The sequence below is a fragment of the Aspergillus piperis genome (genome assembly GCF_003184755.1).
Source record: "Aspergillus piperis CBS 112811 unplaced genomic scaffold BO85scaffold_11, whole genome shotgun sequence".
Classification (NCBI taxonomy): domain Eukaryota; kingdom Fungi; phylum Ascomycota; class Eurotiomycetes; order Eurotiales; family Aspergillaceae; genus Aspergillus; species Aspergillus piperis.
In genome coordinates, this window is record NW_020291601.1 from 401,142 (window position 1) to 425,763 (window position 24,622).

General features: G+C 49.4%; 11 protein-coding genes across 11 annotated transcripts; 8 read left to right on the forward strand and 3 right to left on the reverse strand.

The window, feature by feature from the left end:
- Positions 1–102: 102 nt before the first annotated feature.
- Positions 103–444, reverse strand: BO85DRAFT_488913 (uncharacterized protein; the record flags this gene model as incomplete). The annotated part of the gene is made up of 1 exon (XM_025663569.1): positions 103–444. The coding sequence occupies one exon, from the start codon at positions 442–444 to the stop codon at positions 103–105; it is 342 nt and encodes a 113-aa protein (XP_025514660.1).
- A 1,715-nt stretch (positions 445–2,159) lies between these two features.
- On the forward strand, positions 2,160–3,515 carry BO85DRAFT_439257 (uncharacterized protein; the record flags this gene model as incomplete). Its single annotated transcript, XM_025658705.1, has 1 exon — positions 2,160–3,515. One exon carries the CDS (start codon positions 2,160–2,162, stop codon positions 3,513–3,515), a length of 1,356 nt encoding a protein of 451 aa, XP_025514661.1.
- A 1,652-nt stretch (positions 3,516–5,167) lies between these two features.
- Positions 5,168–6,192, forward strand: BO85DRAFT_460114 (uncharacterized protein; the record flags this gene model as incomplete). Its single annotated transcript, XM_025661698.1, has 3 exons — positions 5,168–5,544; positions 5,621–5,852; positions 5,914–6,192. The coding sequence occupies 3 exons, from the start codon at positions 5,168–5,170 to the stop codon at positions 6,190–6,192; spliced, it is 888 nt and encodes a 295-aa protein (XP_025514662.1).
- Positions 6,193–6,924: 732 nt separating this feature from the next.
- On the forward strand, positions 6,925–8,044 carry BO85DRAFT_496704 (aldo/keto reductase family protein; the record flags this gene model as incomplete). The annotated part of the gene is made up of 2 exons (XM_025663964.1): positions 6,925–7,609; positions 7,754–8,044. Exons 1-2 carry the CDS (start codon positions 6,971–6,973, stop codon positions 8,042–8,044), a joined length of 930 nt encoding a protein of 309 aa, XP_025514663.1. The 5' UTR covers positions 6,925–6,970.
- A 76-nt stretch (positions 8,045–8,120) lies between these two features.
- On the reverse strand, positions 8,121–9,179 carry BO85DRAFT_398989 (EXPERA domain-containing protein). Its single transcript, XM_025657082.1, has 4 exons — positions 8,959–9,179; positions 8,740–8,903; positions 8,448–8,682; positions 8,121–8,392 (listed from the first exon to the last, which is right to left on the reverse strand). The coding sequence occupies exons 1-4, from the start codon at positions 9,167–9,169 to the stop codon at positions 8,310–8,312; spliced, it is 693 nt and encodes a 230-aa protein (XP_025514664.1). The 5' UTR covers positions 9,170–9,179; the 3' UTR covers positions 8,121–8,309.
- A 2,052-nt stretch (positions 9,180–11,231) lies between these two features.
- On the forward strand, positions 11,232–13,693 carry BO85DRAFT_450129 (acyl--CoA ligase). The gene is made up of 6 exons (XM_025660306.1): positions 11,232–11,809; positions 11,866–12,246; positions 12,305–12,580; positions 12,646–12,808; positions 12,860–13,182; positions 13,247–13,693. The coding sequence occupies exons 1-6, from the start codon at positions 11,534–11,536 to the stop codon at positions 13,574–13,576; spliced, it is 1,749 nt and encodes a 582-aa protein (XP_025514665.1). The 5' UTR covers positions 11,232–11,533; the 3' UTR covers positions 13,577–13,693.
- Positions 13,694–13,833: 140 nt separating this feature from the next.
- Positions 13,834–15,905, forward strand: BO85DRAFT_40381 (WD40 repeat domain-containing protein). Its single transcript, XM_025657247.1, has one exon. It carries the CDS (start codon positions 14,012–14,014, stop codon positions 15,569–15,571), a length of 1,560 nt encoding a protein of 519 aa, XP_025514666.1. The 5' UTR covers positions 13,834–14,011; the 3' UTR covers positions 15,572–15,905.
- Positions 15,699–16,473, reverse strand: BO85DRAFT_520856 (NADH dehydrogenase [ubiquinone] 1 beta subcomplex subunit 3). Its single transcript, XM_025665171.1, has 2 exons — positions 16,303–16,473; positions 15,699–16,244 (listed from the first exon to the last, which is right to left on the reverse strand). Exons 1-2 carry the CDS (start codon positions 16,395–16,397, stop codon positions 16,085–16,087), a joined length of 255 nt encoding a protein of 84 aa, XP_025514667.1. The 5' UTR covers positions 16,398–16,473; the 3' UTR covers positions 15,699–16,084.
- Positions 16,474–16,798: 325 nt separating this feature from the next.
- Positions 16,799–18,353, forward strand: BO85DRAFT_460118 (CCR4-NOT core DEDD family RNase subunit POP2; the record flags this gene model as incomplete). The annotated part of the gene is made up of 2 exons (XM_025661699.1): positions 16,799–17,287; positions 17,376–18,353. The coding sequence occupies 2 exons, from the start codon at positions 16,799–16,801 to the stop codon at positions 18,351–18,353; spliced, it is 1,467 nt and encodes a 488-aa protein (XP_025514668.1).
- A 144-nt stretch (positions 18,354–18,497) lies between these two features.
- Positions 18,498–19,064, forward strand: BO85DRAFT_40374 (uncharacterized protein). Its single transcript, XM_025657241.1, has one exon. It carries the CDS (start codon positions 18,642–18,644, stop codon positions 18,960–18,962), a length of 321 nt encoding a protein of 106 aa, XP_025514669.1. The 5' UTR covers positions 18,498–18,641; the 3' UTR covers positions 18,963–19,064.
- A 289-nt stretch (positions 19,065–19,353) lies between these two features.
- BO85DRAFT_422630 (peroxisomal copper amine oxidase) lies at positions 19,354–21,895 on the forward strand. Its single transcript, XM_025657977.1, has 3 exons — positions 19,354–20,058; positions 20,114–21,364; positions 21,422–21,895. The coding sequence occupies exons 1-3, from the start codon at positions 19,605–19,607 to the stop codon at positions 21,769–21,771; spliced, it is 2,055 nt and encodes a 684-aa protein (XP_025514670.1). The 5' UTR covers positions 19,354–19,604; the 3' UTR covers positions 21,772–21,895.
- Positions 21,896–24,622: the final 2,727 nt, after the last annotated feature.

Below are 24,622 nucleotides of genomic sequence, written 5' to 3' on the forward strand. Positions count from 1 at the left end.
GTCGTCCCATTAGCGTCGATAATCTCTCAGTATGGGTACATACATGTCTTCCATCCCAGACGGAGCACCATAGCTTCTTTTGCATGCCCAACACAGAACCTATTAAACCCGGCCAACTGAACCTCCCGTGCTAATTCTCTCACCATACAAAAACAAAGGCTGCTTGTTACTGAACTTTGAGATATCCCCCAGTACCTCGGCAGCTTCAGGGCCTTTGAATGCCTGCTTCGCTGCATTGTCGTCCTCATAGAAGAGCACACATCCGAAGGAGTAAGGAATTCGGTCTTCAGTGGCACCCGGACCATACTTCACAACAGTCCAGCCATGTAATCCATATTTCCTCCAAAGTCGATCGACAAGAGGTAAATGATGCGAGAGATAGTACTCAAGGTCGTACTTTGCATCGGCTTCGTTGGGATAGAGGACGGTGACGGTATACACCATTGTTTCGACGGTTGATTGGCTAATGGTTTATTCGAGTGATGGTATAAATGGAGGCAGATGGTACGCAGGGTTGGTAGAGGAAAAGCACTTCACCGAACGCAAAAAAGGGCTCCACTGGCAAAAATATAGGTATGTCGTTGAGATGGTTCAATTCGCAACCACTGACCTCAGAATGATCGATGTTTGAGTTCACTGATATTAACGTTATCAATTGGTAAAACTGTAAACTCTATACGGACGGAAGCTCGTGATGGGACCTACCCAGGGCCTGGACAAAAGCTGCCTTCTTGGTTCGACTTTCTTGGTTCCGTGGTCATTATTAATAAATGCGGTTCCTTCGCAAAGTATCCAGCAGCCCTAGTTCGTGTCCTAAATTGCCCAAAGATCCGAGATCCGAATAGAATACCATTCCAATAGATCATGCAATAGTTTGCGTTGCAATGTTCCGCAATTGCCGCAACGACCATTCACCGAAACGTTAAAGCTCGCAAAGTGTACCGGATATCATCATGTGTCTCAGTTATTACAGCCATTTAAATCGCAACAAAGCTGGGTCATATCTTTATTGATAACGCTAGAAGGGATGAATATTGAGTCCCATCTCATGATTGAATTGTTTGACAACGCAAACGTATGAAGTTAGATGACTGCCTATCAACCGAATAAACTTAAACCTGGAAGTCCGAATATACTGTGTGTGCAGATAGATTTGTAGCACAGTGCTTATTACATGAAGACTCGGTTTCAGCGTTATCCATAATCGCCTGTACAAGAGAATATACTGTACTGTTGAGCCATTACACTCGGTATTTGCCGTTTGTGGCTTCGAATTCTTGACTTGGAAAATTCATCAAAATTTACCCATACTTGCCTTCAAAGTCATATATAAATGCAAAATACAATTGTAGTCACATATACCAAAGGGGAAATAGGAAAGGTGTTACTCAAACAAGGAATCATCTGATCATTCATGTTTCACAAACTACCATGATAGATCGACCTTATTCGCATAAAATCTCGGAAATAGCCTCCAAGTCCCCGGATTGTTGTTCAAGATGCCTGTTGGATTCTCTTTGTCAGTCCTTAATATACAGTTCTTGAGAGCATAAGTCTTTGTGTAGCGGCATAGCCAATCAAATTTGCGGGCCTTTGTCTGCTTTTAAACCAATCTTTGTATTCATGGTCTTTTTCTTGTAAAAGAGCTCCCAAGAAATGTAGCTATAAACCATGATAGAGGAACATTCCGAAGTAGTAACAGTCTACATCTTGAACAGATGAAAGTAAATATATGGGATTAGGCGCATGAATGTGTAACAATGGCACGTGCCACTAAATGCTTAGTACGACCAATGTATCTACAGTTCAAACTTCCAATAACATAGGATGATATATCGATACAAGAAAGCATAACAGGGGTGTTATGCATCCTAGAGTTCTCCTCAGCTTAGAACTAGCCGGAGTCTACCAATTACTTCGACTAAAAACACTCCACCACAAAGGACCAAGGGACAAAAGACATTCTGCTTTGGCTCCAGAATATAAAGTCTAATATACTGAGGAGAAGATAAGTTAAATAGAAGAATATGACCACGAATTCGCTGAATAGATTTACCTTCGATAGTTACGTGTTATGCTCGATATCGCGTTCTCCATTGCAAGCAGGGATATCTTCCACTCTGCTTCGCCCCCATCCAATCGCCACAACCAACACCAAAATGAATCCATTCCATGAGCTTCCATGTGAGATTCTATCCATAATTATCACGGAAGCCGCGGACTGGGTGGCTCTCGAAAGCCTTTTGCAAGTCTCTTCGCGGGTACGAAGACTCTTTGCTGGTGATGGTGAGACCCCCGGGAACCGTGAAGCCATTCATATAGTCAAATCCATGTTGACAGCAAATCCAATGATGCATCACGACCTGCACGGCCTGTTTTGCCAGTGTATTGCACTGCGCCAGTCCTCGTTAGCAGTTACCAGTCTCGAGCAGTTCAGGTCAGAAGACTACGATCAGTTGTCTGTGGTCTTCAATTCATCCATATCACAAGCTTCGCTACGAGAGATGGTACATGTCGCAGCTAACATCCAACGGCTTGCGTGCGCTTGCTTGACCACGTTCCTGAGCAGGATTCGGGGGATAAAACCGAGGTGCCACATGCCAACTGGCAGTGAAGTACAATACGAGCCGCGCGAAGCAGGCCCACCCTCGTGGATTGAAGAGTTTCGAGTGTATCGCGCGCTGTGGCATTTCCAGTTCTATTCTGACCTTTTAAATGCGGCTGAACGACTGATGTTTCCGCAGGAAGATCTCGAACTCTTGCGGACGAAACCCCTCGTCTGGAATAATCCGTCAGAAACATTGGGGTCTGAACTACTTTCAGTAAATGAATGGCTGTGGGGTATGTTCTGTGAGAGAGAAGATTCCTTTACCGATATTCCAGCGGTGAAGAGATTCCCCAGCAGCTATCCAGCATACGTGGATCCTCTCCCTGATCCTTCACAATTGCAGGATGAATATTCGGTCTGGGCCCCTCCAGCTCTTCCTATAGACAAGGGCCCAAACGACATTTGGCGCCAGGGATCCGGAATGGTCAACAGAAGATCGGGGTCGACCGGATTTTACTCTTACTGTGTGAATATTGACATGAGTACACCATCAACACGTCGGATGCACTACTGTTACGCCGATTCACCAATCTACCGCGAGATTGGTTTGAAGATATGGGATAGATGGCGGTTATATTGCCTTGGCATCTGGTATGCCTGTGATCCTGATGAGTTCCGATGGGAATACCTAGGTCCAGATGGATCCCTTGTCCCAGAGGGCTGCTTTCCAGAGTGTAGCATGATCGATAGGGATTACCGGTTGTCCTTCTTTATCAAGCCCAGAGTGCGGGAAAGGGAAGAATTTTGTGAGAAATGGTACAGGGAGAAACACGGTTTACTAGAGACAAGCAGAGCCGAGGAGACAGGCAAAGTCGAGAGGAGGATGAGGCGGAAACGCAAAGCATGCCAAATTGGTCTTGAATTGCCCCGACAAGTTCAAACCAGATATCAGCTTAGACCTCGCTAATTGGTTCAAAACAAAAATTTGTCCGATCTACATAAGACAACGAATCTAGTAAGGATAGAAACCATAGAAACCCTGATTCAATAGAATTATTGTTCCTACATTGATCAACGTCCTATCATCTTTCCTATAACCCGGCGCAATCAAGTATGGCCAGTAGAGCACCTGAGATTGAGTGGGCATGCCCTTCAAAGAATTCCTCCTTACCATTCCAGATAGGCCAAATTCCATGTTATGACCGAAGACATAGATTGTAAGTCAGGATGGCCAATGTTGTATTTTCGATCTCGGAAAACCCAAGATTCGGGGCCACCGGCGAAGCAACACTGGGCGGTCCAAACTTAACGTGAAGGAAAAGCATATAATATTCATTGATTGCAATATAAAGTCTAGTGAAGCTTCCCAAAAAGACAGGTAACTCTGCACTGTACTACAAAATGCGATGCTCCTACTCGAAAAGTCGAGAGAAATTGTTTTGAGCGGAACGGCCGTCGCAATTCCACCCAGCTCGGTGATTTCGGTCGGTATAAAAGCCTCATTAAAGTTGCTCTTCCTGTTTTAGATAACTACGATGTAAAATTGGATTTGATATCGGCCTGGAAGGTACGCGTGTGCAGACTCAGTGTGCAATACTTTCCCAATTTCATTAGGTCGCCTGAGGCAAAGTGGAGGTATGGAAGGACTTCCCCCCATAATTGGAGGTTTCCCTCAGCAGAGTACCTCGTAAAGCTTGGAAATAAAGCTATATAATATTTTGGAAGTCTTGCCGGAGTTATTCACTCGAAGAAGGAGACCAAGCACGGCCGCTTGCGAAGCTACAGAAAAAAAATTCTCCTGAAGTAATGATGGGGTTGGTTCAGCTGTGACAGCGCTCAGTACAGGAGTGGGTCTCTCTGAGGTAAAATAGTAAATGACAGAATAGACTTCATGAAACAAGAAAGAAATGAGAAGGAGAAGAGCCAAACCGTTGCCGAATGGGAGCTTCGAAGACCGATATATATTAAAATGACGAAGTCACCATTTACGTCTACATGAGTGTTGCAACAAAATACCTTGGCTTTCCTCCTGCTCCAATATAATCCCACCCAGTTATATACAACTATATTATGAACATTAGATCCAAGTCACTCACGAGTAATTAAATTCCGGTATAAAGTGAGACTGATAGTTGCCCTATTAGGCGAGTTCCGGGGTTAAGGCTTTTCACACTGTCATATCTCGCCTCTCATGAGAGTATCGCCGATTGTATTTCACAATCGCCTACACATTTCGGGTAATCACGATCCAGGACAATGAAACAAATGAAGCCCTCCGCGATAGATGCCCAAGCTTCTTTATTTCTAATTTCATCTGGCTACATTCTTCCGGAAAGAAGGGTGTCCCCGTTCAAAGGTCGGGGTTTTAACTAATGCAGATAACCATTCTTACATGAATTTCTCCTATGCCATCGAGATAAGTTGTATACTATCATGCTCTATTTTCACAGTAGTAAGGTCTACCACTTTGGCTTGAAATAGCCTCGCTATCGGTAAATAGTCGCTTTTTCTTCTCTATCAAGGGCTTGGCCTTGCCAGGATACTTCCAAACCACCCCCAAAATATCCCTATCATCACTATCATACAAACCGCTGTACCTGTTCCTGATTAGCACACATCATGTCGGTCGTTAATCCCAATGCCAAGGCTCACAAAGACCTAGTCAAGTGCCTGGAGAAGAAACAGGCTATCATGGAACGTCTGGCGGAAATAAAAGAAAGAGTGACAAACCTACAGTCGTCCAGCTTGAGTGACGCATTTCAAGAGCATATCGGTATCGTGCTTACATATTATGATCTTAGGGACCATTTCGGTACCAGCGACAAAGTGTACTTCATACCATACGCAGGACGCCTCTTCCCGACCATTCCATGGGACGAGGCAAAGCTATTTGACTTTGATCCCAGCCCACGAAGAGAGACATATCACATCCATAGAAATCTGGACAAAATACTCGCCTATCTTACGCCGGTTAAGGAAATATGGACAGAGCGGAAGTAAGTAGAGAGATACATAGACATTCTGAGTTATCAGGATACGTCCTGACTGAAGCACTGTTGTGTCTGGTACTAGGTTCTTCGGGGACAACGTGCAGGTTGGCGAGGACTTCCGCGCTTTCTACCACTGGTATGTCGTCAAGGAAGCCGATGCACAGGGAGATTCGGAGAAAACACATTGTACTCTCAGGGTCTTGCAGTACACGGAGCCAGAGGAACTTCTCATGCGGAGTGAGGTCCTTAGCGCTTTGACATACATGATGCACAAATTGACGTACAAGTGCTACAAGGATCAAACCATCTTTCCGGTAAGTGGTTCAAATGAGTTTAACCTATTGCGACAGTCACTTATTGGATAACTTGTCATAGGTTCTCATCACTTCGATCTTCCCATCAAAAGTCCGTATCTTACAGGTATATTTCGATGGGGAAGATCTCCATTTTTCCAAGACTCATATCTACGATCTCAAAGAAAATCATCATCAAACGTATACTCTTCTTGCTCGGTGGGCGTATCCTATTCCATGCGGAGACCTCAAAACCGTCAACATTAGGGGGAGAAAACTAAGCACTGCTTTGATGGAGCAGGTGGAGGACTGGAAGGAGGAGCAAGAAGCTATGAATATGGACGATTCGCCCGATAAGTGACAGTTGTATCTGACCGTTTCGAGGAAATCATTGCACTCAGCGTTTTGTGTTGCTGTTTCACTTTAGTGGTTCCCCTAAGAGTGCATCCATCCACAGTTTGCGGGACAAAGCGGCTAGTTGTCTGGAAAATTTCTTTCAGTTTCAATTTATTGACGGTGCTAACGGTTCATAGCCTGCAATAGGCGCATGTCGCAGGCGTATGATGATACTATGTCCGAGTATTCTATTTAACCTCAGCACGGCGCCAATTTACTCGATGTAGAAAGATAACCAAACACCCAAGGAAATACTGATACTATCGAGGCACAAGCATTCTATTCCGAAATAAGTAGAATCACACCGAACAAAGTACACATACTAAGACATAATCCCCCTTTAACCCACCTCAGCTCGATCCAGAAAGCTTCTCCGGCACCTCAAGATACCGATGAAACTGCCCCCTAGTATCATACTCCCCTTTCAGCCTCGTAGGATGTTCTTTCCTCCTACTTGATGACCTGCATCCCTCGGAACAAATGCTTTTCCAAGTGAATCGTAAGGCTTGGCTCGAAAACTAAAACGGATGTACAGTTAATTCCAGCTTTAAGTCCGATGACGGCCGTGCGGAGTAAGCTCTCGATCTCCGAAGCCCTCGAGGCTATATCCCCCACTCGCCAATCTACCTACTGACTGGCCTTTTCCATGGAATAACATATGATCAATTTATTCATACACTCAATTCTCTCCAATAGCCTGAATTCTCACAACTTGTATTATCTTATCCACACACACCCACACAATGCCACTCCCCAAGCCCCTCCCCATCACCGGCTTCGGCCTCCTAGGCATGACATGGCGCCCTAGCCCAACCCCAGACGAGCAAGCCTTCAGCGCCATGAAAGCAGCCATATTCCACGGCGCCACCATCTGGTCGTCCTCCTCCGTCTACGGCATGCCCCCTCAGCCTCCCACAGCAGGCTTACACCTTCTGCGCCGCTACTTCGACAAGTACCCCGAAGACGCCGAAAAGGTAACTCTCTTCATCCGAGCCTGCTTAGATCCGGCAACCTTATCCCCGACATGCACACGCGCGGGCGTCCGTGCCAGCTTTGACGAGTGTAGAAATGTCCTCGGCGACTCCAAAAAGATAGATATCTTTGGGCCAGCGCGCATGGATAAGAACGTGCCTGTGGAGGAAACACTAGGGGCGTTGCGTGAGTTGATGGACGAAGGATTGATCGGTGGGGTTGGGTTGTCGGAGGTGGGTGCACATACGATTCGCAAGGCGCACGCGATGTGTCCGTTGAGTGTGGTCGAGGTGGAGTTTTCGTTGTGGAGTACGGATATCTTGGAGAACGGAGTCACAAAGGCTTGTAAGGAGCTGGATGTGCCCATTCTGACGTATGCGCCGCTCGGGTATGGGTTTCTTGCGGGACAGGTAAAAAAGTTAGAGGATATCCCGAAGGGGGATATTAGGCATTGGTTTGGGAGGTTCCAGCCTGAGGTTAGACCCCAGCTGTCATTTGTCTTTTTTGCTTGATTCAAGATGTGAGTTTAATCATACTGACTGCCTTTTGTGAAGAACTTCCCCAAGAACCTTGAATTGGTGGACAGAATCAATGACTTCGCCAAGCAGCGCGGCGTCACTCCCGCCCAGTTAGCCCTCGCCTGGATCCGCGCTCACTCTAACTCTGGGCCCTACGGAACTATCATCCCCATCCCTGGCGCGACGGCGGCTTCTCGTGTCGAAGAGAACTGTACTGTGGTCCCGCTGGCGGCGGAGGAGAAAGAGCAGCTGGATGTGATTCTGAAGTCGTTTGATGTTGTAGGGGAGCGACAGGTCGTGGGGATGAGCTTTGAGTTGTGGGGTTGACCCTGTGTCAGTTTATCAACCCATTGTTATGATCATGTTAGCAAGTGGTTTTGGCTGGTAACGCGTTGATGTATATATAAATACACCGATTTCATTTAGACTAGCAATCTGGCAATTCTAAACCACCCAGTTCTATCATCTTATCTATCCCATCTATCCTGAAAATGGCGCGCCATGAACCATGAAGCAAACCCCTAACCTACCAACTCAATCAATGCACATGACTCAAACCCAAACCCAATGACTTTTCGAATCCAGTACATCTCTAATTGTTCTTCCGCTTCCGACCCAGTTCGCTCAACTTCTTCATACCACGGGTGATCTCCACCGCACTTTGGTACGCAAAATCTGCAATATGATTAGCGATCTCAAATTCCACTCAGCAAGGCATAGATAAACTCACAAGTACCAGCAGCAAGCCAGATGAAGTTCATGAAAACGTAGTAGAACCAGAAATAGTAGCCTTCAGGACGACAAAAGGACACTCCATGGTAATATAGGTCGAACATGCTCGTAGCGTAGTAGAGTACATCTCCGTAGACCTGTCCTACGGATATAACGAGCTGCAGGACATGTCGGGCTGGATGCTGCGTGGCGATGCAGTATGCGATAGTAAATGCGAGAGGGCCCCAGCAGAACTGTATGTATTCGTTAGAGGTGAGTTGATTCGGTGTTTTGATATGGGATAGACTTACAGCGGTGACAGCCTCCATGGAAACGAGGAATGAATCCGAGGTGAGATATCGTGAGTCGGAAAGGGAATATTCCTTCCAGAGCTGGCCGAATAAAGTGTGCGAGCCGGCTAGGGTCTTGTGGTAGACTACGAAGTAACTTTCAAAGAATAAATGTATGCATCCCGCTGTTTCTCCTCATTAACATATATTCCAAACACAAGCGAAGACAACACCACTTACTAAAGCACATCCAAATGAACGCAAACTGGTCTGCTTGAGTCACAGAATTTCGCGGACGGCAGATGTAAGCAGATGTGATACCCAGAACCAAAGCCCATAGCACAGCAAACTGAGCAACCAGCGATAAAGCCGAACTTTCGTTGGTTACATAATGCGGCAGATACACCGAAGACGGGTAGTAACCGTGAATGACTTCTGTGATATTTTCCATTTTGCTTGGGTCTTCGGTGATGTCTGCAGCCAGTAGTAGTTCATACAGATGGCTTTATACTATGAAGCCTATAGTGTGTGTACGGGCGGAACGCGCGGACTCCGAGGAACGGCTCGGGATCTCCGCCTGTTCGCTGACACCACTCTATGAACTACTACCCCTATCCCTTACACGCTATTGCTAATACCTTGCATGCTTAGTGGAGTGTCCTTGGCTGACTGGCTTGGTAGATCTGGTTTGTTCATGTACCGTTAGCCAAGAATAGAATTTAACTCAATCCATGGTTAGACTTAGCTGCAGCTTTAGGCGTCCTCGACGAATTTAGCTCTTTGCAATTGCAAACACTGCGTGTGCATGGTATCTAGAAATATAGCTTACTGGAATACAGTTGCAAGTACAGTTATCCCGGGTTTCTTCTCATCAAAGAAAGAAACAGGTCGTTACAGTGATTCAAAGAGGCTTAATTCTCATACTATAAAAAAGGACGGCGCAGGTAATGACGGGCTGTACTTAATCCAGGCTTTTAGCTTTTGAACAGATACACTCTGGCTTACTGGATCTTTAAATAATTGCGGCATGTTATTCTTAGTGACTTTCTCACACTCTTCTGCTCGATTACAGACGTGGCTAATGTCAGTGCTTGAGACAGACTTGTCACAGACAGCTTTATCAAGATAATCTGAAAGCCCGCACCATGTCAAGGCCCGTGGGCAATCATCTTATCACTGATTCCTAAACAGCAAAGCATAAACACGAGATTCCACAATATAATCCACAAAAGGAGAGACATAGTCCAACTCCCAATCCCAATCCCTCTCAAAATAGCCATCTACTTTCACTCTGAAAAGTCAACTCCAAAATAACGACGAAAGAACCGAGTGCAACATATCGCCTCAAACTACAACATGCACACCAGTCTTTCTCCTTTCGAATCAAACAGGGCAATCCCGCTTATCGTGCCCCTTGCCATTACATTTGGCACATCTCTGCATAGGACAGTATCTCATAGAATGACCGACACAATCACATCTCATGCAGCGTGGAACGGGGCACTGCATGATTGAATGGCCTTGCTGGTGGCATGCTGAGCAGGTTGTTGGGGGGAAGGTGTATACTCTGTCTGGCATTTTGGTATGGTATGGTATGGAGTTAATATTGGGGTGTTTGGGTGGTCTGGTGTGTTTGGGGATTATGAATGGGTGCTGTTTGGTGGACGGTATAAGATGATGGGAGGAGTAGATATGGGGTGGGTTCTCTGGTTGTGAGAATATGGAATTGATGAGGATGAGGAGAGAATATTAATAGTGTTGTGGTGAGCACTCATGAGGCTCAGTGTATACCGTGTAAGAGGGATTTAGTTACTTGTCTAAGTTGTTTTCTCTCAGTAACTTGTTGACTTGGTATGACTACGTGATACACTGAACGAATTAGGAAATTGACAGGGAACAGTTGAGTAGACTACCTACCCTTAGTAGGAGCAAGTAATACTGCTGCAGAATACATACTCAGCCTGGCTGTCTGTCTACCAGGGTGGCATCGGCCCTTACCCGATGAACCCATGACCCAGAGAGTTAGGGTGGGGGAAAGTTTGAACCGTCTGGGACAATGCACATTTCAAGTAAAGGGTGGTACCGGCAATGCACAGCCAGCGGCTCCCGCACCCACCGATTGATGTCATGCTTCCGGATAGAGTGTCAACTCAATTCGACCCGTTGATCGAAGAGGAGAAAAGATTAATGTCCTGGCTCATGATGTATGCGCAACAATTGTGTGACCCGGTGGCAGAGGCAAAAAGCCGTTAAGCCACACAAGCGCGTGTGGGGCTGCAGATCACCCCGACCGGCAGCCGGCCTAATTTCTGGGGCGTCTGCTTCTATCAGTTACTTTTTAGTTACCCCCCGGTCGGCCCTCGGTTATAGTATGTCCGAGCAGCAAGGAGATGTGGCTGCAAGGTGTTATGTGTCAGTTGTATGCTCGAAGATCACCTTTATTGACTTAAGGAGTCGCGGTGAGTGTCTTCCGGAAAAGTTTTGCGATCCTCCATGGCAAGCCCAACCCCATTCTCTGGAGAGTCGGAATAATCCCCGGCAAGCCTCAGGGGTACCGCAAATTGATGTAAGTTACTGAAGCCTCGGCCCATCTCCCCTCAACCATAGAAGCTTTCCCCGCACATCGCTGGTAGCTTTTGGAGTTCACCGGTAACTTATATACGGCTCCCCCACGCCGATCGTGACTTCCCCCATTGTTTCTTCCTCTATTCACTCGTCCTTGATCACCCACCCTCTTGCGCCTTGTCCCGCGAAATCAGCCTCGAGTTATACCCACGTTCCTACAGAGAGCTGAGAACCTCGCACCCACGACACGATGGTTTTCTTACCTGCTAAAGAGGCAGGCACTTTGCCGCCTATCCCGGATAATATTCCGCTGAGTGAATTTATGCTTACAGACTTGTATGGGCGGAATCCGCTGGGTTACTCACGGGACCCTTTCATTTGCGGCATTACCGGGAAAAGCTTCTCCGCACTAGAAGTGGTGGATCGTGTCGATTACCTGTCTCGCGCTCTGTCCAAGGAGCTAAACTGGAAGCCAAACACAGGCACCGAATGGGATAAGACGTTAGCAATCTTCAGTTTGAACACCGTGAGTCTCGCGCCCCAGGTCGCTACAGCGTCTTAGCTCACCAGTTTTCTCCCTAGATCGATACCTTGCCACTGTCATGGGCCGTCCACCAGCTGGGGGGACTGGTCTCCCCGGCTAACGCAGCCTACTCAGCTGCTGAGCTCAAGTATCAGCTGCTCGATTCCAAGGCTAAGGCTTTGTTCACCTGTCTCCCTCTCCTACAGACCGCTCTCGAGGCTGCATCCCTCGCTGGGTTGCCCAAGGATCGCATATACTTGTTGGAAGTCCCACCACAACTCACCCCCGGAGTCAAGGCTCCAGCGCAATTCAAGACAGTCTCGCAGTTCATTGAAGAGGGGAAGTCGCTCCCCAAGGTCGAGAGACTGAACTGGGCCGCCGGAGAGGGTTCTCGGCGGACGGCCTTCCTATGCTATTCCAGTGGGACGTCCGGGTTACCTGTGAGTCAGAACATGCAGGAAAATTTACGTGACTGATCGCATCTGACCTCCATACTAGAAAGGTGTCATGATCTCTCATCGCAATGTCATCGCAAACGTACTCCAGATCCAAGCATTTGAGGGCGCTTGGCGCGACTCTCTCAGGGCTCCCGGAACCCAAGGCAACCACACCGAGGTGGCATTGTGTCTGCTTCCTCAGAGCCACATCTATTGCCTCGTAGTTATATGCCATGCTGGTCCATTCAGGGGTGACCAGGCCGTTGTTTTACCAAAGTTCGAATTGGATTTATATCTAGCTTCCATTCAGAACTTCAAGATCTCATCACTGTTCCTGGTCAGTAATGTTGCTCACATGAAGGCGCCGCTCCGAAAGGGGGTCTCATTGGTTAACTCTAATAGGTCCCTCCGATCATCATCAACATGCTCCGCAACCACGAAACTTGCGCCAAATACAACCTAAGCTCAATCAGGAGTATTTTCACTGGTGCTGCGCCCTTGGGTGTAGAAACAGCCGAGGACTTTCAGAAACTATACCCGAATGTAATAATTCGACAAGGATACGGTACGCATTCCTTTAAGACAGCTAGTTTCTCACACTAACATGAACGTGCAGGTCTGACTGAGACATCAACTGTGGTATCCTCGACTCACCCAACTGACGTCTACCTCGGTTCATCTGGCACCCTCCTTGCTGGCGTTGAAATGCGCATTGTGACCCCAGAGGGGAAGGAGATCACAGACTACGACACGCCTGGTGAACTGGTGGTCCGCAGCCCAAGTGTGGTCTTGGGTTACCTAAATAATGAGAAGGCGAACCGGGAGACTTTTGAAGATGGGTGGATGCGAACCGGCGACGAGGCCGTGGTCCGCGTGGGCCCCAAGAAGACGGAGCACATCTTCATTGTCGACCGTATAAAGGAGCTCATTAAGGTCAAGGTATGTTTTCAGAGATTCGTCTTCTTACTAGAAGGTTCGTGGAGTAACCGATCGGAATGAACAGGGATTACAAGTGGCCCCGGCCGAACTGGAGGCTCATCTTCTTACCCACCCCGCCGTTGCTGATTGTGCTGTCATCGCCATCCCCGACGAGGCGGCTGGAGAAATCCCCAAGGCCATCGTGGTCAAGTCACCCTCTTTCCGTGGCAGTGACGAGGAGGCTATCCAATCCATCAAGAAGCATGTTGAAGAACACAAAGCCCGACACAAATGGCTCAAGGGCGGCGTTCGCTTCATCGATGCCATCCCCAAGAGTCCCAGTGGTAAGATTCTGCGTCGGATGCTTCGCGATCAAGAGAAGGAGGCAAGGAGAAAGGCTGGTTCCAAGCTGTAGGCATGCTTATAGTTTGGCATACTGTGCGAGAGTACGCTTCAGAATACTTGGTCCCAGCGCGTTCCTTCCTATGGATATAAACAGTTCATATAATAGATAAGATTTCATTTACCAGAATGTCCTTCAGATAAGATACAAACAGTAGATGGGATGTGACCCCCTTGAGCGGATGTTTGCTGCGTTTGCATCCATCGCGGGGAAAGAATCGAATTTCTAAGCGGGGGTTGATCGGGAAGATTGATCAGCACCGAAAAAAAATAATACTCATTCTTCGGACGGCGCCCTCTGTCGTTCCTTCACATTTCTTTTCAATAATTTCAAATCGGACAGTCGCAAGCTGGCCCTCACCTGAAACTTCCTTTCAAACACATCCATCACCAAAAACAACACATCCCCTGCACTCGGTGCAACCCCGCAGTTCATATTTACATCACCATGTCGTCGCAAGATCCTCACCGCGCCGACGACGACGCCTACGTTGATGCCGATGAAGCCGATGAGGTTATCAACCGCGATGAGGACCACCCCATGGAGTCTGATGGCGAAGATGAGGATGGCGATCAGCCCATGAGCTACGAAGAACAAGAAATCACCCTGCAAAATGACTCCGCCGCCCATTTCGATAGCCACAACGACTCCGTTTTCTGCATTGCTCAGCACCCCATCCACAACAACATTGTTATCACTGGCTCCGGAGACGATACCGCTTATATCTTCGATTCGACGCCGAACGATGAGCGCCCCGTCCTTCCCCGCAGCTACGAGTCGGACCCGCAACCCAGGCGCGAGCGGGATTCTCTCCAGCCCCTCCTCAAGCTTGATGGCCACTCCGACACCGTGAACGCCGTCGCATTCTCAGAACCCAAGGGCGAGTTCGTTATCACGGCAGGAATGGACGGCAAGCTGCGTGCTTACCGCGACACTACCCCCCAGGGAACCGGGCTCGCATGGCAGTTCCTCGCGGAGGTTCAAGAAGTGGAGGAGATCAATTGGGTTGCTGTCTGCCCTTGCGAGAAGGGCAACGAGGAGAAGAGCAACATCATTGCTCTGGGTGCCAATGACGGTAGCGCTTGGGTGTTCCGCATCGACCCCCGGGACGCGGCTGCTCCCATCTCCATCATTCAGTCTTTCTTCCAACACACCGGATCCTGCACTGCGGGTGCCTGGACTCCCGATGGAAAGCTGCTGGCGACCGTCTCCGAGGACGGTAGCTTCTACGTCTACGATGTCTTTGGCGACGCTGCCGCCGCTGGCGTCTCTTACTCCCCGGGTACTAGCGCTGTTGTCGGTCTGACTGCGGAGGACCAGCGCTTCGCCGTCGAGGGTGGTCTGTACTCTATCGCCATCTCCCCTGGTGGTGCTATTGCTGCTGTTGGTGGTGCCGAGGGCAACATCAAGGTGGTCGGTCTTCCCCGTTTGGCGCCGGCTGGCGGCGCTGCTGCTTCCAAGGCGAAGGGCAAGGGTGCTGCTTCACAGGCGACTGCCTCCGCTGCAGGCACTCTCCTTGCCTCTCTCCAGGCTCAGAGCGACGGTGTTGAAACTCTCTCTTTCTCTTCCCCTCCCCTGACTCTTCTTGCGGCTGGCTCTGTGGATGGCTCGATTGCCCTGTTCGACGCTGCCCATCGCTTCGCCGTCCGCCGTCACATCAAGGAAGCGCACGAGGGCGCCGTGGTTAAGGTTGAGTTCCTGCAGAGCCGTGCTCCTGCCACCCCCTTGCCTCGTCCCAGCCCGCTGGCAGCCGCGACGGCCGGCCAAGGCCAACCATGGCTGCTCACCTCCGTGGGTATGGATGGTATTGTCAGACGCTGGGATGCCCGTGGTGGAACTGCCGCTGCTGCCCAGGGTTTGTTGAAGGAGTGGAAGGGCCACTTGGGTCTTGTTGAGAACTCGGAGGGTGAACAATCCGGCGGTATCATGGGCTTTGTGCAGAGCTCAGATGGTAAGCGGGTTGTTACCGCCGGTGATGACGGTATTTCTCTGGTATTTGAGGGGTAAACTCTTCATGATGATTAGACCAAAAAGCCTGTATAGATGCGGGTTTCCGAGATATCGGCGTATTAATGCAATTTATGACCCTGTTTAGTTCTCACTTGATCAACAGTTTCCTGGCTGGCATTATGATATATAGCAAGCAGTACTATTGCTGGTAGTTCATAGTTTAGTTAATCGCTATGCTGAGTAATGTCGAATACCTACACAGCCTAACTTCCATAATGTTTGAACAAAATGCACTTGATGTGATAAATAACAGTTACTATGTACACCCGACAAATGAAACAACCCAAGCGCCGTCTGTAGAGAGCTAAGGGTCATTCATGATAATGAGACAAAAAATCTATCCCAATCGAATCGACAATCCCTTCTCCCGCTTGTACACCACACATTGTGACCCTCTAATCACGTACGGATGCCATTGATCTCGGCAATCCGGGGTATCCTTCATCTTTTTTCCATCGCATGTCGGCTTCTTTCTTCCAACTCCGCACTTATGCTCCCCTTGGTCGTGATTTAGTGGTGGTCCTCGCCGTGATGGTGGTGGTCATCCTTCAGGAAGAAGTGCTCGTAGGCGCAGTAACCGGCGAAAGCAACGCTGGCAATGCCGAAGCCAGGGAAGATGCGCTTGAAACGGTTGATGCGGCTGAAGGGACCGGTGTATCTCCAGGCCTCGCTGGGTAAACTGTCAGTAACAACACGTAATTCTTGAATCGGCGGTGGATGTATCGTACTAGCGAGCCCAGGGGTCCTTCTTGGCCCAGGCCGACCGGGGGTGGGCGGCGGCCTTGAATTCGTTGATGTCAAATCCGGTGGGGTTGGGAGCCATGGTGAGCGGATTGGCGGTGGATGAGGGGGTGAGTTGGTGGTGACTTAAACGGCGGATCGAGTATTCAAAAAAAAAATGAGACCGAGATCCGCAGGGTCCGGACAGACAATGGACGGGAAACCGGGGGGTGGTAGCGCGAGAATAAGGACAGGCGGAAACAGAGGAAGTTGAAGCTGTACGGAAACGAGGGAGTTCGAGCGAGGACTGGGGGCTTGGCGCACTAGTCCGGATCCAGCAACCGCAGCTGTCCGCCTTCTTCGCCGGCGAGGATGAGCCCGTCCGTCCCAGAGCCCAGCGCGAAAAGAGCCGACCGACCCCCCTCCCACTTCGCTTCAACTCATCGTTCATCCCAATCTCAGATGCGTGACGGTTGATCAGCTCTCTCATCGCTGCCTTTCAACATGCCCCCTCCCGTCGGCCGATACGGGCCTACTGGCCTAACAGCTTCCTATACCCACCTACAGCAAGCCCATCTCCAGCAACAGCAGCAAGCCCAACATCACCCGGCCCATGCCCAGTCGGCCAACTCAGCCCTCCCTCCTCCATCTCTCGGTGGTCACCCCGGTTTTGCCGCCGGAAACCCGAACACAAATATCAATCCGTTTACTCTGTCCGGCACCGGTATCGCAAATGGTATGTCTGTCGCAGGGTTCGCGAGTGCCGGGGATGGAGGCGGCACCGGACTCGCCAGCCACGCCGCCCAGATGGGCTTCGCACGAGGCGCACAGATGCAACAGCAGCAATTACATCAGACTCACGATGGCCGACTGGCGCTCGAGGCGAAGGCCGGTACGGTGAAGACGCGGATACGTGACGTATGGAGCCACAATCTGGCTCAGGAAATGGCCATCCTGCGACAGTTCGTCGAGAAGTATCCCTACATCAGCATGGTAAGATGCAGCTAGCTGTGGAGCTGGGAAATTTTGAAGTTGCTCGGCTCCTTCTACTGGGAGATGAGGGTCGCTAACAAAAGCCCAGGACACCGAGTTCCCCGGTATCGTCGCACGTCCAATGGGAGCGTTCACGAATAAAGCAGATTACCACTATCAAACTCTCCGGTGTAACGTTGATCTCCTGAAAATGATCCAGCTTGGTATTACCTTGTTTTCTGCCGAAGGCGAGGTACCCCCGCCCAACGCTACGGATGCGAATGGACAGCCTCTCGGAAACAGCCTCGTCCCTGCGCCGTGCACATGGCAGTTCAACTTCCGGTTTTCGTTAGAGGAAGATATGTACGCACAAGAGTCGACGGCGATGCTGGCCAAGGCGGGTATCGATTTCTCTATGCATGAGAAGAACGGAATCGACCCCTTTGAGTTCGGTGCTCTTCTGATCAGCTCGGGGCTCGTTCTTTTGGAAGATGTCCATTGGGTCTCTTTCCATTCGGGTTATGATTTCGGATACCTCATGAAGATTATGCTCTGCAAACCTCTTCCCGAGAACGAAGAGGAATTCCACAAACTCCTCAAAATCTTCTTCCCGTCGCTGTATGATATCAAATATTTGATGAAACATGCAGGACGCAATCAGGCTGTAAACGACTCTCCGTTAACGCCAGCCGCTGCTCAAATCCTCACTAATCTCGGACAGAAGTCGGGTCTACAAGACATTGCGGATGAGCTCGGTGTCAAGCGCGTCGGCATCGCTCATCAGGCAGGGTCGGACTCTCTCGTGACGGGTGAGATCTACTGGAAGATGCGCCAACTCGTCTTCAACGGCAGCATCGACGAGTCGAAATACTCGGGTCAGATTTGGGGCTTGAACGGTCAGATGCCGGCTTTGCTGTACCACATGCAGCCACATCAGACTCCCAATCTTAACGGCGCCACAATCTACTCGGCTACCGGCACGCCAAGCACCCCCAATGCCGGTCATCTGGGCAGCCAAACCCCCCATACGATGACACCTGGTGCCACTGGCGGCGTCCTGGGGCAATTCCAGCTTGCCAAGTCATGAGGCTCATCGGTTCATCTGGCTGTCTTGGTATTATCTCCTTTCAATATTTGGTGTTAGGTCAGGCTCGGGGAGTTCGAGATATTGTCTACTTTTAGGTACATTTTCCCTGACTCTTTGCTCTCTTGCTTGTATAGGCTCCTACTCCTGACCGGTTGGATCTGGCAACAGCACCCGGATCCACGGTCACTTTTCTCCATTGAACCTTAGCCGGCGGTTCTGATTACTTTTTTCACCTGTTTGTCATGTTGCTTTCGGCAGAGATGGCAAGGAATCTATATGATGTGATGGATGTACATAGCATGTGGCATCGGTTGTGTTTCTTGGTGCATTGTCTTGTTTGCTAGTGTGTGTTTTCTGTTTTTTTTCGGTCCGTTTCAAGGAGTTCATCGCCTGCAGTGCCTTCGCATTGCCTTGGAGGTGGGTGTTTGCAATAGGTGTATGGTGTTCGTCTCCGGCTGGAATGTGATCTACGTCAAGCATTATTTCGTTAAGCGTCCGGGGTTTACCACTCCATTCGTTTCTATCCCCGTAGGTAGAACTGGTTGGGAATCTACTTTGCCTCTTATGATAGACATGTTAATAATCAGCATTATCAAACTATCTTGTTAGTAGATCAGACCCACTTAACCCTTCGTGGCTCAATGACAGCCTGGCAGTGATGCAGAACGCGTTGTATTACCCCGTCCGCGATCGGTCTGCTGATCTTGCATCGGGAGGGGGGACTCGAACCAAGACTGTCCATCCCTTGATGAGACTGATAGGGGCAACCACATCCGACGCCTAGATCGGACCCTTCCAGGCCGACGCTCGGGTCAGTCTGCGAATCCGGGGTAGCCTATCTCACCGGTAGTCGTAGACAAGGTTCCGATTGCCGCTTTGAGTCGCAGCGGAGAAGCAGGGGGCACTAGACCGCTTCGGGGCAAGGAATCCGGGCGTGCTTATCGAGGCGTATCTTATCGGTGGTGCAGCGGTCGTGCTGTACAATCATATCCTCCTCTGGCAATGCGCTCGCTGCTTATAAGGTGGGTGGTCCCCTCAGTGTCGACTATGGTTTCACACAGTCTGGGTGGTAACATCACTTTACTTCTTCATTTCTTGTCCTACCGTACAACTGGCCAGGTCGCCGGTTTATTTTCCAACTGAGGAAAAACATATACTTCTATCTCTCCCATACTTAGGTTCTACCGCACACCAAGGACTCACTTTGTCGAGAGATCATCCCGAGCGCTTGCATTACACCGCTCCTTCATCATGGTTCTTGAACGCCTTCAACAGCTGACCCACCAGGTCCAAGCTACTTCACCCCCTCCTCACCCTTTGGACCCTCTCTCGACGGTGGAAATCGACGCCGCTGTCGCCATTATTCGCAAGGAATATGGCAAGGTCAACTTCAACGCGGTCACTCTGTATGAGCCCCGCAAGGCGGAGATGATGGCATGGCTGGAGAACCCGCAGAAGACTCCCCGTCCCACTCGTGCGGCCGACGTCGTTGCCATTGCACCAGGCGGCAAGGTCTACGATGGCATCGTCGACCTTGATGAGAAGAAGATCGTGAGATGGGAACACACGCCTGGCGTGCAACCCCTGATCACCATGGAAGATTTGCAGGAGGTCGAGTCGATTGTTCGCAAGGACCCCAAGGTCATTGAGCAGTGTGCGATCATCGGCATTCCGAAGGAGGATATGTACAAGGTTTACTGTGATCGTAAGTTGTCGTCGTACAACAGGTTGTGACTTGCAAGATGCTAATTAATCTACAGCCTGGACCATCGGGTACGACGAGCGCTTTGGCAATGGTGTCCGTTTGCAGCAGGCTCTCATGTACTACCGTCCCCACGTTGACGATTCTCAATACACCTTTCCTCTGGACTTCTGCCCTATCTTCAACGCGGAGACCAAGCAGGTCATTCACATCGATATCCCGCCGGTGCGGAGGCCCATCAGCAAGGCGCCTCCCAACAACTATCACCCCGCATCGATTGAGACAGAGGGCGGCTACCGGACAGATATCAAGCCCATTCACATCACGCAGCCAGAGGGCGTTTCTTTCGGTATCAACGGACGTACCATCGACTGGCAGAAGTGGAACATCCACGTTGGTTTCAACTACCGTGAGGGTATCGTCTTGAACAACATCACCTTTAATGACAATGGAAATGTGCGTCCTGTGTTCTACCGTCTGTCTCTTGCGGAGATGGTCGTCCCCTATGGAAACCCTGAGCACCCTCATCAGCGCAAGCACGCTTTCGACTTGGGAGAGTATGGTGGTGGCTACATGACCAACAGTCTATCCCTCGGCTGTGACTGCAAGGGTGCTATCCACTACATGGATGCTGCTTTTGTCAACCGCGCAGGTGCTAGCACCATCGTCAAGAACGCCATCTGCATTCACGAAGAAGACGCCGGCATTCTCTTCAAACACACCGACTTCCGCGACGAGTCTGTGATTGTAACCCGTGGTCGGAAGCTAATTATCTCCCACATCTTCACTGCCGCCAACTACGAGTACTGCGTCTACTGGATCTTCCACCAGGATGGCACTATCCAGCTTGATATCAAACTTACCGGTATCCTGAACACCTATGCCATGAACCCCGGCGAGGACACCAAGGGCTGGGGCACTGAAGTTTACCCTGGCGTCAACGCACACAACCACCAGCACCTCTTCTGTCTGCGTGTGGACGCCAACGTCGACGGACCTAACAACACCGTTTTCCAAGTCGACGCAACTCGCAGTGAAGCCGAGGTTAGAAGTGCAGAGAACCCGTACGGAAACGCATTCTACGCCAAGAAGACGAAGTTCACTACGCCTCTCGAAGCAATGTCCGACTACGACGGCAACACGTCCAGAACCTGGGAGATTGCCAACACCAACAAGCTGAACCCCCACAGCAAGAAGCCCGTCTGCTACAAGCTAGTCAGCCGTGAAGTACCTCCCTTGCTTCCCAAGGCAGGTAGTTTGGTCTGGAAGCGAGCTGGATTCGCTAGACATGCTGTGCATGTCACTAAGTGTAAGTGCCTACCATGACTTTTCCAGTTTGAACTGCTTCACTAATTTCTAAATAAAGACTCCGATGACCAAATTCACCCTGCCGGTCGCCACGTACCCCAGACCTCGGGTGAACCATCCCAGGGTCTGCCAGCCTGGATTGAAGCCGCTGGTCCGAACTCCTCGATCGACAACACGGACGTCGTCCTATGGCACACGTTTGGCCTTACGCACTTCCCTTCCCCTGAAGACTACCCCATCATGCCTGCTGAGCCAATGACTTTGCTTCTCCGTCCGAGACACTTCTTCGCAAGGAACCCTGCCTTGGATGTTCCTCCTAGTTTTGCTCGCACGCCGTCGCAGGTTGCTGCTGGTGCTGGAGCATGCTCTTCTTGTAAGAAGAGTGATGGATCTAGTGTTCAGGTCTAGTTTGCATGTATCCATTTTTTCTTTCTTCTCTTCCCTCTTTGTGAAGGTATCTTTAAATGATTCCCATCATGGCTTTTGTTTTACTAGCATTTAGTTAGCCTTTGGAATAGGAATTTCTGAATTCATTTGCCTTGTAGTGGATTGACCTGTAGATTCCTTCCCAGTAAGTAACTTGATTGCCGCCCGCTTATTTTCTTGGTTGACCTGAATATGGAAGTCCTACAACTGGTAGAGCATATATCAAATCCGTACAGATTGCCTTTCCCACAACATTGTATTTCATGACAAATCTTACACAAGTTTCCCTTTTCATTGCTAAACCAGATGTGAATTGGCGAACGACCCAACTGTGAAGCTTGCTTGGCCACTTCGTACCCTTGCAATAGTGACGCAGCAGTATTAACGGACACCAGGTCCCGATTCACGCTGGTAGATTATTTTATGGAAATCTCCGAATAACAAATAATAAATAACAAAATCTGCTGCCTTGACACAAATGCTTACCTCTTCACTGATTCCCTTTCCTAAATTACCTGGTACTGTTATATTTGTCTATATACTTGAGAGCTACTTGGCCCATGGCCAGGTACCGGGCCATGCTTCCCTTGAACTGTGGCCATGGGAGTGCATCACATGGTGAAATTATGTGCACTCACTGCAACTTTTACCTTACGATTCCCTGTGCTCAGTGATTCTATACACGTCGCGTATTGTATGAAGGTGGTCCTTCACCAGCCGCTTCACATTCATGGCTGTTAATTACATCAGCTGATTCTCGCCCTGCCTTTTCTATAAGATGCTCGCTTCTCCTCTCCCTCTCTTCCTCTTTCTCCTCACCTCTTTCATCCTCACATTTCCATCAGCATCATCAACATATATACTTATCTCCATCTTCTATATACCTCATGGCACCATCGACACAAGCACCATCCTGCAAACGTCTTCCTCTTTGTTATCCTGGACCTCCTACTTTTCCTCTTCAATGTTGGACTTCTCTACCGTGTGCTGGAATACTCCCTGTTCCATGCTACTTAAAGGGTCCAATATATCCCGCCATGCAAGTCACCACGTCATTCCTACTCCGTGAAGGGACCTATATCCATTCTTAATCTTCTCACGATATCGCGGACCTTCGAATACTCTCTGTTGATCATTCCAATATAACGCTCTCCCTAGCTTTCTCGCTCTAATCTGCCAGGAAAACTGCTATAGCTGCGATGCTCAACTTCCAATGGCGTCAAGACCAGAGCACCATCGAGCTACTTGGTCATGGTCGATGCGTGCTTCAATGACACCTTCATGATGCTTGTATCACATTGTCGATGACATCTTGGCCGTGATAGCTGACATGTGTCATGCTGCATGTCACCCGTAGCGCTTGCAGGATGGAGAGGATGAATATATACCCATCAATCGGCGTGATGGTGCGGTCGCCAGGTCCACGGAGACAAGCTATGCCGGTAGCTTTGAGCTTCGGCTGTTGCGATGGGATTCGCTTGATTGAGGGCCTCGCCCTGAATCACTCACTTAGTTTCGAGTTACAAACTATCACAACGATTCAGTGATCTTCGGCGAGAGACCAATATACACATAGCTGTCGGGGGAACACTCAGACGTTTGATGAACGCGAGCAGGGCATACTGAGGCTTTACTCATTCTATATCTCCCCAACGCAATGGCATACGAAGCCCAAAAAAGACGCAACGCATCTTGCCACCTCCGTGTCTCTATATCACGAGGGAAGATCATCACGGCAGGGTCTAGCACAAGACCATTTTCCCATGTTCTCTATCTATCTATCTTTGATAATGTTGTCACTGCTAGCCAACGGCGCTGTTGCTACAACTGCACCTTGGTGCTCCCACAAACTGTCACACTACCGGCTCTTTGCGGAAGACTTTACTCCATCTACTCGTGGGTTTGGATTAACCAAGAAATCCATAGTGAGCCCAGTTTATGTTGGCTGCCAGCTACGCTATTGATATCTATAATTCATCTTCAGCACTCCTCAGCGCCCATCAGTCACTCCAATCAGGGTGTCGAACACATGGGCTGACCTCCTATACGACTACACCCACAATCCTATCTTTCTACTTGCTTCACCTTTTCTCTCCCACCTTCCGTATTACTTCCCATTCTACCTTACCTCACTTCCCCATCTCATAATTCCATCCCATCACCCGTCATACATCACTTACTCTACATCCCCCAGTCCCCAATTCCTCTCGCTGTCTCGCATCTTACCTTCTTCATTGCTTTTTTTACCTTTCCGATCTTCTTTCTGTCAGAACATATAAAACCAGAACAATACCAGTAACCAGAGAGGGATTTCTCTTTTGGTCTACTTGGTATCTATTCCAACACTTTCTCCCGACTTCTATCTTCCATTTCTCGCCAATCTCTCCCATCATACATATCCCATCTCACTCTCACTTACTAGACCTTACCATGGAGATGACCATGGACACGGGTCAGTGGGAACAACCCGTGGAGATGTCTACTGCTGAAGAGTCTTACGGTGACGCGTCTGCCGCGGAGGCAGTCACCGTCAACGATGCCGGGCAGATCGGTACTTTTACTGTCTAATTATACAGTGCGAGAGACTACCCGACAGCATAACTTGCCTGTCGATACTAAGAAGCAAGGGCAATGGATTCTGGAAGGCTTCAGTCCATGATGCTGGATACATCCTCGGGGCATACATCGTTTCCCATAGGCCTCTTCAAATAAGCCTGTGTCACTCGTTCTTTGTTTGGAAAAGCATAAGATCCAACTATGTCATTATCGCCTCATGACTTGAGAAATGTATCTTTGAGAAACCTCCCCGCCCAACGTCTAATGTCATCAAAGC

Bases quoted from the DNA above. Each gene is read 5' to 3' on its own strand.
- BO85DRAFT_520856 (XM_025665171.1), bottom strand. From the start codon at position 16,397: ATGGCTCCCAACCCCACCGGATTTGACATCAACGAATTCAAGGCCGCC. The intron at 16,245-16,302 runs GTACGATACATC...CAGTTTACCCAG, and splicing joins AAGGACCCCTGGGCTCGCTA to CGAGGCCTGGAGATACACCG.
- BO85DRAFT_450129 (XM_025660306.1), top strand. From the start codon at position 11,534: ATGGTTTTCTTACCTGCTAAAGAGGCAGGCACTTTGCCGCCTATCCCG. The intron at 11,810-11,865 runs GTGAGTCTCGCG...TTTTCTCCCTAG, and splicing joins CAATCTTCAGTTTGAACACC to ATCGATACCTTGCCACTGTC. The intron at 12,581-12,645 runs GTCAGTAATGTT...TAACTCTAATAG, and splicing joins AGATCTCATCACTGTTCCTG to GTCCCTCCGATCATCATCAA.
- BO85DRAFT_422630 (XM_025657977.1), top strand. From the start codon at position 19,605: ATGGTTCTTGAACGCCTTCAACAGCTGACCCACCAGGTCCAAGCTACT. The intron at 20,059-20,113 runs GTAAGTTGTCGT...ATTAATCTACAG, and splicing joins GTACAAGGTTTACTGTGATC to CCTGGACCATCGGGTACGAC. The intron at 21,365-21,421 runs GTAAGTGCCTAC...TTCTAAATAAAG, and splicing joins TGCTGTGCATGTCACTAAGT to ACTCCGATGACCAAATTCAC.
- BO85DRAFT_398989 (XM_025657082.1), bottom strand. From the start codon at position 9,169: ATGGAAAATATCACAGAAGTCATTCACGGTTACTACCCGTCTTCGGTG. The intron at 8,683-8,739 runs GTAAGTCTATCC...GAATACATACAG, and splicing joins CCATGGAGGCTGTCACCGCT to TTCTGCTGGGGCCCTCTCGC. The intron at 8,393-8,447 runs GTGAGTTTATCT...ATCATATTGCAG, and splicing joins CTGGCTTGCTGCTGGTACTT to ATTTTGCGTACCAAAGTGCG.
- BO85DRAFT_40374 (XM_025657241.1), top strand. From the start codon at position 18,642: ATGTACATAGCATGTGGCATCGGTTGTGTTTCTTGGTGCATTGTCTTG.
- BO85DRAFT_40381 (XM_025657247.1), top strand. From the start codon at position 14,012: ATGTCGTCGCAAGATCCTCACCGCGCCGACGACGACGCCTACGTTGAT.